At 41.6% G+C, this 14547-nt stretch overlaps 1 protein-coding gene across 4 annotated transcripts in view; it reads right to left on the bottom strand.

Moving 5' to 3' along the window:
* Positions 1 to 14547, bottom strand: part of MAP3K15 (mitogen-activated protein kinase kinase kinase 15) — an 83040-nt gene extending 68493 nt beyond the window's left edge. For 2 of the 4 annotated variants that reach the window (XM_027637793.1, XM_027637803.1), the window contains exon 1: positions 14235 to 14547. In XM_027637793.1, coding sequence (XP_027493594.1) covers positions 14235 to 14547 — 313 coding nt within the window. The remainder of the gene's footprint in view (positions 1 to 14234) is intronic. The other 2 variants (XM_027637812.1, XM_027637822.1) reach the window with 1 other exon arrangement.

Here is a 14547-nt window from a genome sequence, read left to right as displayed (position 1 = left end):
AGCCTCATATGAGACGATTTCCATGAAACGCACCAGAGTGCAGCCAGCCAGCTGAAAGCACACAGAAAAATCACCCCAAGCCTGACCCTAATTTGAACCTTGTCTGCAATTAGGGGGGAAAACGAGAAAGATGAACTTTATTTAACTTTTCTTGCACCTCTGCACTTCCTCCACTGGGTCATAAAAGGCAGTGAAAGGGAATGAAGTATAGAGAAAAAGGTTGTGTAATGCAATAACCCGACCTAAGCAAAATTAAGAAGAGTATGAAATTCAACAAGAAAGGTTGTCCCTTCCTCCCTGACTGCAGGCAAATCAATTTCTAGGCCAAGGAGATTTAGGTAAGCTTCAAACTTTTAGACATTTATCCAAACTAAACCACTTGAGAGTCACCCGTCATTTAATGTTGAATATCTTGGCTGGGTAACAGAAAAAAAAGCCTAATCTGCACATCTCCCACAGGTCACACACTGGTCAACAACATATATTAAAAAAAAATTGGGAAAAATAAAATTATGCTGAGCTTTATCTTCTTCTCAAAGAAATGTAAGATATAAGAACAGTAATCAAAATAAAAGGAACTAAAAATCAAAAGAAAACATATTTCAGTACACTAAAGCTCATAAGCCTGGGTTAAACTAAACACCTTTATTCCCTTCTTTAAAAATTAAAAATACAGCATACGAAAATAAATGAGACTTTCCTACTCTGACTCTGTTACTTTTTCCCAAATGTTTTTTTTTAAAAACAAACATCAAGAGACATCTCCATCATTACCACTCAGAACTTTAATGTACCAAACTGAGGTATCCCAACTCATAACTAAAGATAAAGATTTCCTCTTTATGTTGACAGACACCCAGATTGTCCATTAGGACCCATATAAAAGCACAGTAAGTTACACACAGAAAATGTTAATTGAGGAAAGGCAGTATTATTAAAGTGCAAAACCTTATTAACATAGTTTACATAAATCCACAGCATCCTCCGTGAGCACATTAATACAGAGTTCTTGATTTATTATTCCGGATGCTGGGCAGATGTGGATTCAATCTGCTATTTTAAGCTTTACTGTAAACAGTACAAGCTTTAAGTGCCAGCCTAAAACACTGCATGTACCACTGAACACCGTAATTTAAAAAATGGGCAGCCTTCATTAAAAAATGAGAAAGACCTATTTCAAGACACTACGTAGAGATCAAGACTTTTTTCCTCAGGACTGCTCTCAGTCCATTCTCTGCCAGCCTATATTTGTATATAGATAAGTATGAAGTTGTCACAATGCGGATTCCAGCAGGAATGCTGACAATATCTCAGTGTAAGCATTCAATCGTGTATTTTTTTCTCTTAGCTTTTTTTCTTGTAAATTTAACTCCACAGCTTTAAGGTTGATTTCTTGCAACATTATATTTATCATGCAGTCGAACCCGCAGCTGAAGTTTCTACACAAATCAGCAGTCTATGAGCACTTTCTTTGTCCAAAGTCCCAAAAAGACTTTATGAAATCTCTGTCACTTCCTGATGAAGTATCCTTTTCTCTTTATTTTGCGGAAAGACCATAGTCAGATTTAGGGATGATTAGCAAAGAATAAAAACAAAACTCAGGAAAAAGAAAAAAAGAAAAAGAGTTGCAGAAGCATTGAGCATCTTTATTAATGCGAAAGTGTTTCTACTAAGTCACTTTCCTCTTTTGAAGACTTCTGAGTTCTGTGTATTGCACCTTCCTTGGAGGGGATGGGGTCAAGCCATAATGCTTCAACAGAGTGCTTTACCCCACGTTCATGCATATTCACACTAGGACCACTTTTCTGCATCACCCAAGTGATCACAGTGTAGTATATCACAGAGCAGAATTCAACATTGAAAAAACCCTAACGTCTGTTCTATCAGTCACTCAGAATCAGTTTTCAACTTTAAACTGGCAGGAAAAGTCAATTGCAAATGATTGGAGGAACTTAAGAGGCCTGTGCCTGTAAGTAAGGGTTGAGCCACAGAGCAGGGAGAACACTGCATTTTGTATCACTAGAATCGGTGTGCTGGTTTTACAAGCACGATTTCAGATCTGATGTGGAAAAAAAGAAATACATGAATAACTGCAGTGAAATTTTCAGATGGCAAGCAGTTTCTAAGAAAACGTTTTAGAAATTTGTGTTATCAGGTCATCCAAACACCGTACAGAGTCTTGATTCATTTTGGTGCACATGGGCCTGTATATCTTCAGTGTACATCAGCAAAATCTTCCCATCTGTTCTGACACTGCCTGATTTCACTAGCCTTCATTCAAAAATTAAGTTCTTATAATCACAGCAATGGTATTAGCCACTTGATGTAATCCTTTTGGATTTCAGTACAGATTTCTAAACTGTCTCTTACAGTATCCTTCTGGACAAGATGTACAACATACAACCAGAGGCATCAGAGGGTAAAAAAAAAATTTGAAAAATAATCAAGCATTCTTTTGTGCCTTGACTGCACGCCAAAAAGTCAAAGCAGTTTCTGGCTTTCCCAAAACAATATGACGACTTACCTAGTTGTGTTATTATAATAAGCAAAAAGCTAAGTTTATCAGTTCCAAAACTTCATTATCATGAAAACAAAAAATCCATCTCAAACATTTTCAGACATTCACTCTAATTTGGATACTTTCTTCACCTGACAACAACCCATAACTTGTCACTTGTCTAAAGCATCATAAACAGCAGTAGTAGGAACGGGCATGTCTGGCTTTGAGGATGGTAATCATGTCCTCAAACTGGGTTTAAAAAGACTGAAGCATGTCAAGCATCCATTTACAAAGAAAACATCTGAAACAATATCACACTTGCACAAAAGGCAGAGCTGATGCTGATAAAAGCTGACAGTTACTGTGTGAAACAGGATTGTGCACACAGAAGCTCTGCTAAGTAAGGCAGCCTAGTGCCAAACAGTAATGCCATTGTAAACATTAGCTTTTCTCCTGCAAATTTTTATTGACTAAGATTAGTGCAACAGAGATGACTGGTCTAGCACTGTTAGAAAGAAACAGAATGCAGCCTTGTACTGCAGAATTAAAAAAAAAAATTTAAAAAAAAGTCTTTCTTCAACTGCTGTGAGTGAAGGGCAGCAACAGGAGAGTTAATGCAGTTAATCTCACTGAAGTGAAATTATTATAGGCAGATATTTTTCTGCAATAGAAAAAACCTACAGCCTTTCTGTGATTGCTAAGGCAAAGACACTCGATTCAATATAATTTCTTGTGGCTGAGCTGGCTATTAAATGGTTGTAGCAAATTTAAAGGTGAACAGGAGAGAAGACAGCAATCAAACGGCAAGTAATTCACTATCCTGAATTTAAAAAAGTAACTCCCCTGTTATTTTCCCCACAATCAGTTTCATAGAGTCTAGCACTGTTTTTGACAGGCCTGGAGGCATCAGAGTACCACAATTCATGGAAAGCACTGCTGGCACCAGTAGGAAACTGAAGAATTTTAGACAAAGCTTATTATCGTGCTGATTTACACGGGAGTTTGTTTGTTTTCCAGAACCAACACATTTTTGGCATAGACTTCAAAAGCTTTAGTTATCATGTGAACAACACATTTCAAATTGTTGAGAGGTCCATGACCATCAGTTGAGCTACAGTTCTGTGCATAAAGGCATGTTTTCCTAAACAGAATTAAAAACACAAAAGGCAGAGAATCCAGATATTTCCTTCCACAACTTGATACAAAATGAAACAAAAAAGATTATACAGAAACAGTTAAAAAAGCACTTCAAGATGATTCTCTTTGTGTTTTACTTTAAAGTGGTATTGAAGACTTTTTAAACATAACTTAAGCACAAAAGCAGTACATACTACAGTAGACACAACTGCATGTGCACAAGTTCAGCTATGATAAACTGGACTACCTTCCTTGCTACTGGATTTGGCAATACCATCCCGGATGAGCAGAAAGCTAGGGACACAGTCTTAACAGTGTCATTACTATTTTGGATTTGTGTCTGTCATCAGAGCCTGCTCTAGTCAAAGATCATAATAACCAAAACTGGAATCATGTCCTTTCAATGTAGTAAAAGCTGGGGTACATTTTTTAAAGTTCTGAATCCCATTTGTCTTAGAGCTCCAAGGCATAACTGTTGTTGAACTACTGACTCAGATAGAAGTTTAAATGCTCACAAGCGTTACCAAATAATATTTGCAAAGTTTCAGTTCTACCGCCTTGAACACCACAGCATAATGTTTTACCTTCTCAGGCTGAATATGACGAAGGATAAAAAAAGCAAGCACAGTTTATCATGACATAGCACTCCAATACAATTAAGTGTCAGAATTCACATTCCAGCTTTGGGTTCCACCTTGCAGACTATAGTGATGCAACTTCTGTTCCTGGCATGCCTCTATAGCCAGCCCAACCTCCCTGGAAAAGGTGACCTCTTGCAGCACTGCTGAGAGAAAGAAGAGGTTAGGTGAACTCATACTGTGAGACATGTTTGACCCCCGGGCTGCCATTTGAATCACCCTGACCTCAGAAGACACACTATGCTGTTTACAGCAAGCCTGTGCCAGGGAGCAGGATAAAGCAACAGTTGCAATCCCTCTCTTGGCTCAGCCTGAGGCACTCAAATGGCTGTTCAAAGGTAGTCTGAGGCTAAAGCAATTCACATCCGCCCTGAAGTGCAAGGCAAACAGAGCCTACCATATTCACAGATTTCACCTGCCAGCAGCAAACATTGAGGTCCCCCTAAGACCCTACACCCATCTCAACTTCCAAACTGCAGCCATGTAACAAACTGCAGTGCGAAACGAGGCAACAGCTTGGCCAAGCAATCACTGCTGCAGCTGCTCCTGCACATGCACCAAAGTAGCAGCACGCCCTGAGTACCACCTGAACACAGGTTGCCAGCCAGCAAGTTCAAACTGGAGGCCCCTGACAGTGACAAAATATAGTCTTTGCATACATCCTCCACACGCAGCCCCACCTCTCCTCTCCCTTTCTGCAGTCCCTGACGGTAATGAGATTTGTCCTGGGATAAGAACACCAGGTGAGTATTGCAGGAGGAACTGTCTGGATGCATGATAAATGCACTTCAGAGATGGGGGAGCCCAAATATTTGGGACTGACTTTGGTGCACACTGGCCTGCATAAGGGTATAAAACGCTGCTGGACATTGGGCCAACTGGTCTCCCAGCGTTGCAAGCAGCTTCCAGGCAGAGCCCCTTCCCAGCACAGATGCCTGCAGGGTATGTGCAACCTGAAGATGAGGAACTTTTTGACAGGTGAGTAAAAAGCACTTAGATCCCATCACATATGGAGATAAAATTCTAAAGTAGCTAAATAGGTACTTTGTTGCTTTGTAATTGTGAATTCAGCAAGGTCAGACTGTAAACCTGTACTTTTCTAGCCAAACCTGCTTGCATTATAAGCCTTTAGACACAAACTGTTGACCAAATCAGAGACTAAGTGGACCTAGCTACACCTAGACTTCTCTGAGAAGTTTAGAAAGCAAGGGGGTTTCACTGAAGCTCATGACTCAACCAAAGGGACCATGACTTGATCATACTATAATCTACTATAATAGATGATAGAGCTGTTATTTGAGAAACTGCACTGGCAATATTCATATACTGAATTAGCAATAAATCTAACAATTATCATTCACATAATCACCATATCCTATTTCTGGAACCTGGCCAAGAGCCTTCTCTTCACTACTTTGCTACAAGTCCATCTTGAGGAACCCAAAAAGTTTTGAGTTCTCAACCAAGTTTGCACCAAGTCCTTATACCTCAGAAGAGCTTTACCTCAAACTTCTACATCTGCAAACCACGAACATTAGTTACTTTTTAACTAGAGAGTACATGCAAGTGTAATTTGACAATTAAAAAAACAACACATGATTACACTGATAAAAGCAGAGCATGACCACAGAACGTAATATGAGCTACTGCATATCTACCATAATTAGTCTGTTTTATGGGAGGATGGAAATTAAAGCAGTGTAATTAACCCACAAAAGCAAACAGTTCCTTTTTTTCCCCTTTAACCTAATTTTGTCACTTCAGGTCTAAGAAAAACAATTCTTAAACCTATGAAGAAAATGCTACACACAGCGCAGTGAGACTGAACAAGCACACAATCACTGTAAAGGAGATCAGTGGCCAGGGACCAGGCTCCCACATAAGCAGCCCCTGGTTGACTCAAGCCTGTCAGCCTCATGTACAGCTTTTTTTCAGCAGTTCTCTGATGTCACCGAGAGTAAGCCTGAAATACCACAAGACAGAACCAGAGATCTCTTGCCCACATCTCATGGTCAAATGGCACAGTACATTCCTTCAGAGCGACTTAGGAACTATACTGAAAAATATGTTTGCATAGAATTCCTAAACTAAACAAAAAAAGTGAGCTTTAGAATGCGCTGACTGGTATGCATAGTCAGCACATTTTTTTTCCTCCTATCAGAGGGAAAACATTTTCAGAACATTTACTGATGTGAAGAATTTCAGAAAATGCTGCAAGTTTAACTTCCCAAAAAACATTTAAACAATATTTAAAAAAAAAGCCCTAACCCACTTTAACTGCAGTGTTTTCTATGGCCATAAGTGCGCCAATAATTGGTCTTCAGAACAAAGGCAGTTCAAAATAGATGCAGTTGTTCCTCTCTTCAGAATAACCCTAAATGTTCAACTTTTTGAAATCATTTGTAATGACTGTAATGGGCATAAAAGCCTTGAAGTCTATTTAGTGAGAATCAATAAGATTGTTAATAATATAGAGAAAAATATTATTTGCGGAGTAAGTTAAAACAAAACAGAAATAAACAATTTATATTGTATCCAGAGAGAAGATTCCTTCTTAGCCGATTCAACACCTAGAAATCATTTGACATATTCCTAGCTACAAAGCCCAGTGACAGAGTTCACAGTCAGATTCTGGGAAGCCTTCTCAGATTTAGTATTTAAGCTCAGGAATAGAGAAAGACAAACAGAGAACACAGTTGTAGGCTGAGTTGTTTTTTTTGTTTTTTGGGGTTTTTCATGCAAACAAGTTTATGCACAGGAAAGAACATGGAACAAAAATTATTCCTTTCTTTTTCCTTTACCCAAAAGTCATGGCACAGAAATGAGTCACTTCACATAGACCATATGTGCACACATTCATTATCTCACCTTGGAACAACAGAAGTCCAAATTTGCATGGTTTGCACCAGATTTTTAGAGAGGCAAACAACTTCATTCAAAGTTTCATTAAAAGGTAGGACTCATACTGGGTTTGGATTGTTGATACATCTTTTCATATGACCCATTACAAGTAAAAAGAGATGCTGGTTCCAAAAGGAGAAGTAACACAATGGAATCTCTCTCTGTTAGAGAATCAAGGTATATTTCCCTGCCCAAATACAGCCTGGACAGAAAATGGATTGAGAAAAACCCTGAGGAGAAGGATCCGGGGTGTTGTTTGATGAGAAGTATGATATGACCCTACAATGTGTGCCTGCAGCCCAGAAAGCCAACCATGAGCTGCACCAGAAGCAGGGTGGCCAGCAGGTCAAGAGAGGGCATTCTCCCTCACTACTCCACTCTCGTGAGACTCCACCTGGAGTGCTGCGTTCAGCTCTGGGGTTCCCAACATAAGAAAGATGGGAACCCGTTGGACAAGTTCAAGAGGAGGACCATGAAGATGATTAGAGGGCTGCAATCTCTCCCACGAAGACAGGCTTAGACAGTTGGGGCTGTTCAGCCTGGAGAAGGCTCCAGGGTGATCTTCTAGCAGCCTTCCAGTACCTAAAGGAGAACTACAGGAGAGCTGGAGAAGGACATTTTACAAGGGCCTGTAGTGACAGAACAAGGGGGAATGGCTTTAAACAGAGAGGACAGGTTTAGATTACATATTAGGAGAAAATTCTTTACAGTGAGGGTGGTGAAGCACTGAAACAGGTTGCCCAGAGAGGCTGTGGATGCCCCATCGCTGTAAGCGTTCAAAGTCAGAGTGGGCAGGGCTTTGGGCAACCTGGTCTAGTGGAAGGTGTGTCCCTGCCCATGGCAGGTGGGTTGAAACAAAGTTCAACATGGGAAAGTGCCAGTTTGGGGCAACCCTGGATGTACATTCATAGAGAGTGGGGAATGAGATGCTGGAAAGCAGCACCTTGGAAAGGGACCTGGGGGTCCTGGTCGATGGCAAGTTGAATATGAGTCAGCAGTGCCCTGGTAGCCAGGAGGGCCAACTGTGTCCTGGGGGGCATCAGGCAAAGCATCTCCAGCTGGTCAAGGGAGGGGATTGCCCTGCTCTGCTCTGCACTGGGGCAGCCTCACCTTGAATATTAGTCACTGTAATACGAAAAAAAATATAAAGCTATTAGAGAGTGTCCAAAGGAGGGCAATGAAGATGGTTAAGGGGCTTGAGGGGAAGTCATATAAGAAGTGGCTGAGGTCACTTGGTCCGTTTGGCCTGGAGGAGACTGAGGAGAGACCTCATGATAGTGTACAACTTCCTCATGAGGGAAAGAGGAGGGCCAGGCACTGATCTCTGCTCTGTGGGGACAGTGACAGGACCTGAGGGAATGGCCTGAAGTTGTGTCAAGGGAAGTTCAGGTTGGATATTAGAAAGAGATTCTTCCCCCAGAGGGTGGTTGGGCACTGGAACATGCTCCCCATGGAAGTGATCACAGCACCAAGCTCAAGAAGCATTTGGATTATACTCTCAGGCACATGGTGAGACCCTTGGAGATGGTTCTGTGCAGGGCCAGAAGTTGGACTCGACGATCCTTGTGGGTTTCTTCCAACTCAGCATATTCTTTGAGATGATCTTTAAGGTCCCCTCCAATCCAAGCCATTCTGCGATTTCGTGACAGTAACATATAGATTTGCTGGACTGCATCAGGGTCATTACCATCATTTAAAACTGGCCTCACATACTTGTGTAAAAAAGGGTTACAATACCAGTATATTACAAGGTCTTGTTATCAAAATATTTGGTTCGATGGCACAGTGCAGAGCGGTGCTGGAGACACCTGTAGTCACTCTACATGGGCAGTACCATGCAGAGATAAAAGATCAGGTCCCGATAGCTCTGCTGTTGTATTAAAGCAGCACAATATCCAACCCAGTCAGCTCTGGCCTCTCAGCTACCACTCTCGTGTTCTGAAAGTAGCTGGTTTGCTTCTCTTCATATTACTGGATTCTGTGGTCTATACATCTTTTGAGATTTAAAGCAAATACTCCCCTAGCCATTGAGCCAGTTGCAGGGGAAAAGAAAGGAAAGAAAAAAGTTTAAGTATTCCCCAGTAAAACAAAAAAATCCTGCCTGCTGAGGTAAGTATAACAGAGCTAACCCTTAACCCCTTCCCTGCTGCTCATTGTCACACCCAGGGGCAAAGATAAATTGCAGCAGGAAGGCCTGTTGAACTTTAAGATGTTATTGCCCTCAACTGTCACTCTCACCTTCCTGTCAGATAACAATCCCTGTGGCATAGCCAGCGAGAGAAGAACGTGCCTCCAGCTGAGCTACACTGGTTACCAAGCCGTGTATTATCCTAAACTAGAGACAAGTGTTTACTGCACCCTGACACACTAAGCCTTTGGGCTGAAGAAGTTGAAGCATCCGTGCCAATTCTGAAGCAGGGACACCGGTCTTCTGAGGACAGAGAGCTTCAGGGCAGGCAGCCAGGTACAGGCAATAATCATTCATTCCCCCAGTGGTTGCCAGAGCCTGAAAATCAGGATCCAGCATATACATTTCCTCCTTCCAGTTTCACGGTATAGCATGAACAAGAGGAGTTTCAGGGACAAGAAATGAGGGTTTTGTTAACAGTGGTTCAACTATGGTACAGAAGTAAGGAGGACCCACGCTTCAGTCTCTGCCTGGGCTCCCTCCCAAGTTTAAACATTGGTTCTCAGTGAAGATGGGGCTGCAGAGACAGATACCAATGAATTTTTGGGCTGCCTTATAATGCAGGTTAGACAATTTGATATATAGCTAAACAACAGAAACACACTTCAAAATATTCCACTACACTCACAAATTAGTTGAGATAGTTTCCTGGATTCTCAGAGGAACACTCATTTTTCTCAGGCCAATATTTAGCTTCATTCCTCAGTATACCACTCTCTTTCTAGCTTGTCTTCCTTTCAATTGATTTTTATCCTGATGACTTCAGTGAATGCAGTCATCTCTGAATCCTCTGGTCAAATGTTCAAAGAAACATTCCAAGCCTCGAAACAGAGTGCTGTACATCCCTCATGAGGGGAAAAGGATGATCAGCTACAGAAACAGGACTTCACAATCCAAAACAGAAACATCCAAAACTTGTATAACTGTACTTCGTCCACTCCTTCACTTCCACACAGTAGCCAAACCCTGTGGCACTTCAGGCAATAAGCCCAGATAAAGTTTTGGTTTGACAAGGAAAAGCTACATCTCTTTCTATCTACCATCACCTTTCCAGAGGTACAGGTCAGACATTCAACTCTGACATGTTTGCTGTCTTAGAACATCCAGAACAGGAAGATCCTTTGCAGCTATGAACCACTCTGCCTGCAACATCACTAGCCAAGTCACACTCACCCTTTTCACTGTTTCTTAAGCTGTTTATGAATGGACCATACCACCTGAATTTTTGGAGTTCTGTAGTTTTTCTGCATGGGACAATTCTGAAGAATTCTAAAAGTCCTTAGTGAGCTCCTAGGCTCCCTGTTCCTAAGGAAAATACTTTATTTTGTGCAAAAAAGCTTCACACTAATGTCCAGTATCTGTGGTTTCAGTCTAAAAATATTGCTTTTTTTTCTTCCCAGGGATAAAGTCAATGTATGCAAGCATCCTTGCTGCTTCTCCATTAGGTACATACCATCACCCACTTCAGCATAACATAATTTACTTTCCTGACAGCTTGTTTCTAGCACACACTGAGCAAAGAAATCTCATCTTTCTGCTATTTCACAATTTATTGTAAATTTGCTCTCACAAGTGCTGTACTTCCCCTTTAGCAAAGCATCTGAGAACACTGGGTAATTTCTTAGGATCAGGGTCATCCTGCATTACCTGCAATACTTAACTAATGGCATAAGTCACACTTCCATGCATGATAAGATTTCAAATGATGGTAAGTCAGTAATGAGTACGCTCAAGGAGAAAAAGAGACATATTGTCTTACTATGGAATACAGGTAGTTTTCCAGTACTCTTCTCAGTGTTGTACTGAAAAATCATCTACTAGAAAATCTGCCTGCAGACAGAAAAGAAATTCCTGTTGATCTTTTTTACTGCACTCTGTCCTTAAACTTTGCTGACTTTGTCATCAATTTTCCAGCTCCAAGAGTAATCATATTATAGATTCATACTAAATAAGGTAGATAAGCTTGCTTTGGACAAGGATTGTCTTATGACTAAATAAATGGCTACAATTTCAAGCAGGGCCAGGGAAAAAGGCAAATGGATAGCATTTTTAACAAAGACTCTCCTTACTACTCACAATGAAATGGTCCTTGCTGCTCAGCCTTTAAGCATTAGTAGATGGTTAAGGTTCCACTAGTAAACCAAGAGATGGTTACAAGCATCTTTTAGAGACCCCCCCTCCCCCCATTACAAAGCAAGAGGACATTCTTCTCAAGGTTCTGCCCCGATGTACAGAAAGTAAATAGATACTATAATAGATATCTTCACTGTGGGAAACACCTGCTCAATATCTTGCACAGGTAGTAATAAAACTTCTTTAGATTTTTTTCTTCTTAAAGTAAACACACAGTAATTTCCTAACACAAAGTTCATCACGAACCATAGGACTGCTCGTATTAAAACTCATTCTTAATGCTGTTCTGCGTTAAGAACTGAATAGATGTCAACGGTCCCAATCCAACACATATTCTGGAAAAAGAATATGGTAACAATGAATTGCATCTATAAAACACAGAAATTAAAAATTACTGATTTTTCAAAGATTTAAGAGATCACAAAGTAGTGGATAAAGAATGCTGCATGTAAATGAAAAATTATGAGATTCGGCGTTTTTGGATAATAGTTTGACTTGTATTCAAAAGCATGAGGCAGGGAGAACCCACCAATAAAGAACACAGAGCAAGAAAACAAGAAGGGCATAACAAAAATTCTCAGGAAATAATAATAGGTCATTCTACATAAAATGAGAACTGAAAAAAAAGAGGCAGCACTTTAAAACCCACAGTGACACTTCAACTCAATGGCTCAGCATAATTTTGTAATCTTAAATTTTAGAAATGTAAAGGTTCTGACTGAGGAGTTCTTAGACCATCAATCTGCAAAGTAAGAAAAAAATGATACAAAAAATGTCGATGCTAGAAGAGCTACTTATTAAAATATTAAAACAACAGAAGAGTAAAATAAAAACTATTAAAATAATGGTTTTTTTTAAATTAAGAATGCTTGCATTTTCAGGGTGACATTGCACTCAGTGGCAGATAATTGGGACCCCTGACAATACAGTAATGCTAAAATACTACTAACATTCAGCATGGTTTTCAAAAAAGTATATACAGTGAAATAAATCTTTCTGCTTTTGACAGCTTGAAGGTCTGGTTGATAAAGATGACTTATGCTAATACACTCGAGTTTCTCTTAATACAAGTAACTTATCATTAAAGGATGCTTTGACCAAAAAGTTTGACAAATAAAGGCATACATTACATAAATTAAAAAGCTGTCACCCTGGTTGATCTCCAGATGTTGCTACTATAAAGAAATCCACGTAAACACTACTTTGACTGGTCTCCTTTGAAATTCCTGACTGGGGACTATTCAATTTTAATGGACACTAAAAATGACAAAGTATTTGCTGACCAAACCTGGATATGTGTTGAAGGAGTATCCAGAAACAACGTACTTTACTATTACAAAGTGATATTAATCACTGATAAAATTATCTTGGTCCTACAAGATGACTTGAATGCAAAAGTCCATGAAGTTAGGCCACACTCCCAGAAAAGAGGCACTCCAGAACGCAGCAGGAAAACATTTTGAATAACTGTCTCAAGCTCTCAGTACAATGTAGAGTAGGTGTGTGCACAATACATTAATAGGACTATTAGTGGAAACAGTGAAATAATCTTGTATTGATGAGTACACTATTATGCTTACTTTCAAAAGGGCTACAAAAATATTGGAGATGCACAATGAAATTGCTAGTTCATGCTTGTGTACTGACACACAAAGAATATATTACACACCCATCAACCTCCCTAGCAGTTATAACAAAAACCCTTGACTGGGAAGGTAAAAAACAATGACAACAAAGCATGTAAAGTTCTTCAATATTTGGAGAACTTACTGGGATGAAACAGACTCCTAATCACATGAGAATTTAAAATAAAATTAAAGTTTTAAGAAGTATTCTTTAACACATCTCATGAGCAAAACAAAGTTGTTCTTGTGAAAGATGGACATCAGCACGGACTTAACAGCACTTTCCCTCTTTGAAATCTGTGAATTCCCTCATTTCCTAATGCCTGCTCATACAGATAGGAGAAAAAGTCTGCACGTCAGCAACAGGTTCATATATCTTGATTAGTCTTAATAATACCTACTGACTCAGGCTTCCTCTGCTTGCTCAAAAAGCACACAGTTCTCTGCCACAGTGCCCAAGCAGCCACATGTTTTTGAGTGGAGAAGGGACAGCAGCTTTCTTTTGAACCATCTGACACCAGTGACCAGCTGGAGCCAGAACGGGGTGGGCAATACTCACAGGTCTTCCTCAGGGCCCTTGTTCAGAGCAATACTGGATCACTCTGTTCCTGGCTACATAAAAGCCAATTTCACTGTCCAGGTCTGGAGTGAGAGGGGTGAACAAGCAACCTCTGGCCAAGCCAGACCAGATCCTGGACTGTCTTCATGGGATGTCACACTAAGCTCCCAGCCAGGCTGGGCAAACCACACCAGCAAGAGCTGCTACTCCTTAAGGCTCGGTTGATGCTGCAAGATCCACAGTCCTGCTGGAGCTACACACTGCGGGGACTCAAAGGGCTGCTGTAAGGGCTTGAACCTTTTCCTCACACCTCCTCCTCCTCTTCCATGTGCTTGGCACATTACCTGAGAATCCCTTCACACACGTTTCCCTGTCTCCACAACCCTTCCTAAGAGCCCCCCTTCGCAGACTCTTATTCGCCCCATTCCCCCTCTTCTCTGGCCTCTATGGCACCTTTATCGACCCTTCCCCAGCCCGGCCGGCAGCGTCCCTGCACCGCCTGGGCAGGTGGCACCGCGTCCCGGCTCAGCCCAGCCTAGCCCAACCCGCTCACCTGCGTCGTAGAAGGCGTCCAGCACCGCCGTCTCCCCGAAGTCCAGCTCCCCGAAGTTGACCGTGCTGAGCTGGGCTCCCTCGGCCTCGCAGGCCCGCAGGAGGCACAGCCGCGCCCCGGCCTCGGGGCTCCGCGCCCCGTTGCCCGCCTTGGGCGGGTCGTTCAGCACATACACGACCCGCAGGCAGCGCTGCCGCGGGGCCGCCGCGCCCACCTCCACCGCCTCCGCCTCGGCCGGCCCGGCCGCCAGCTCCGGCTCCGCGCAGGGGGGCGCCGGCTCCGCGGCCGCGCTGCCGCCCGCGGGGCTCTCCAT

The sequence above is a fragment of the Corapipo altera genome, unplaced genomic scaffold, assembly GCF_003945725.1.
Source record: "Corapipo altera isolate COAL_440 unplaced genomic scaffold, ASM394572v1 0, whole genome shotgun sequence".
Taxonomy (NCBI): domain Eukaryota; kingdom Metazoa; phylum Chordata; class Aves; order Passeriformes; family Pipridae; genus Corapipo; species Corapipo altera.
The sequence above is the reverse complement of the archived record's forward strand: the minus strand, read 5'-3'. Positions and strand labels throughout refer to the sequence as shown.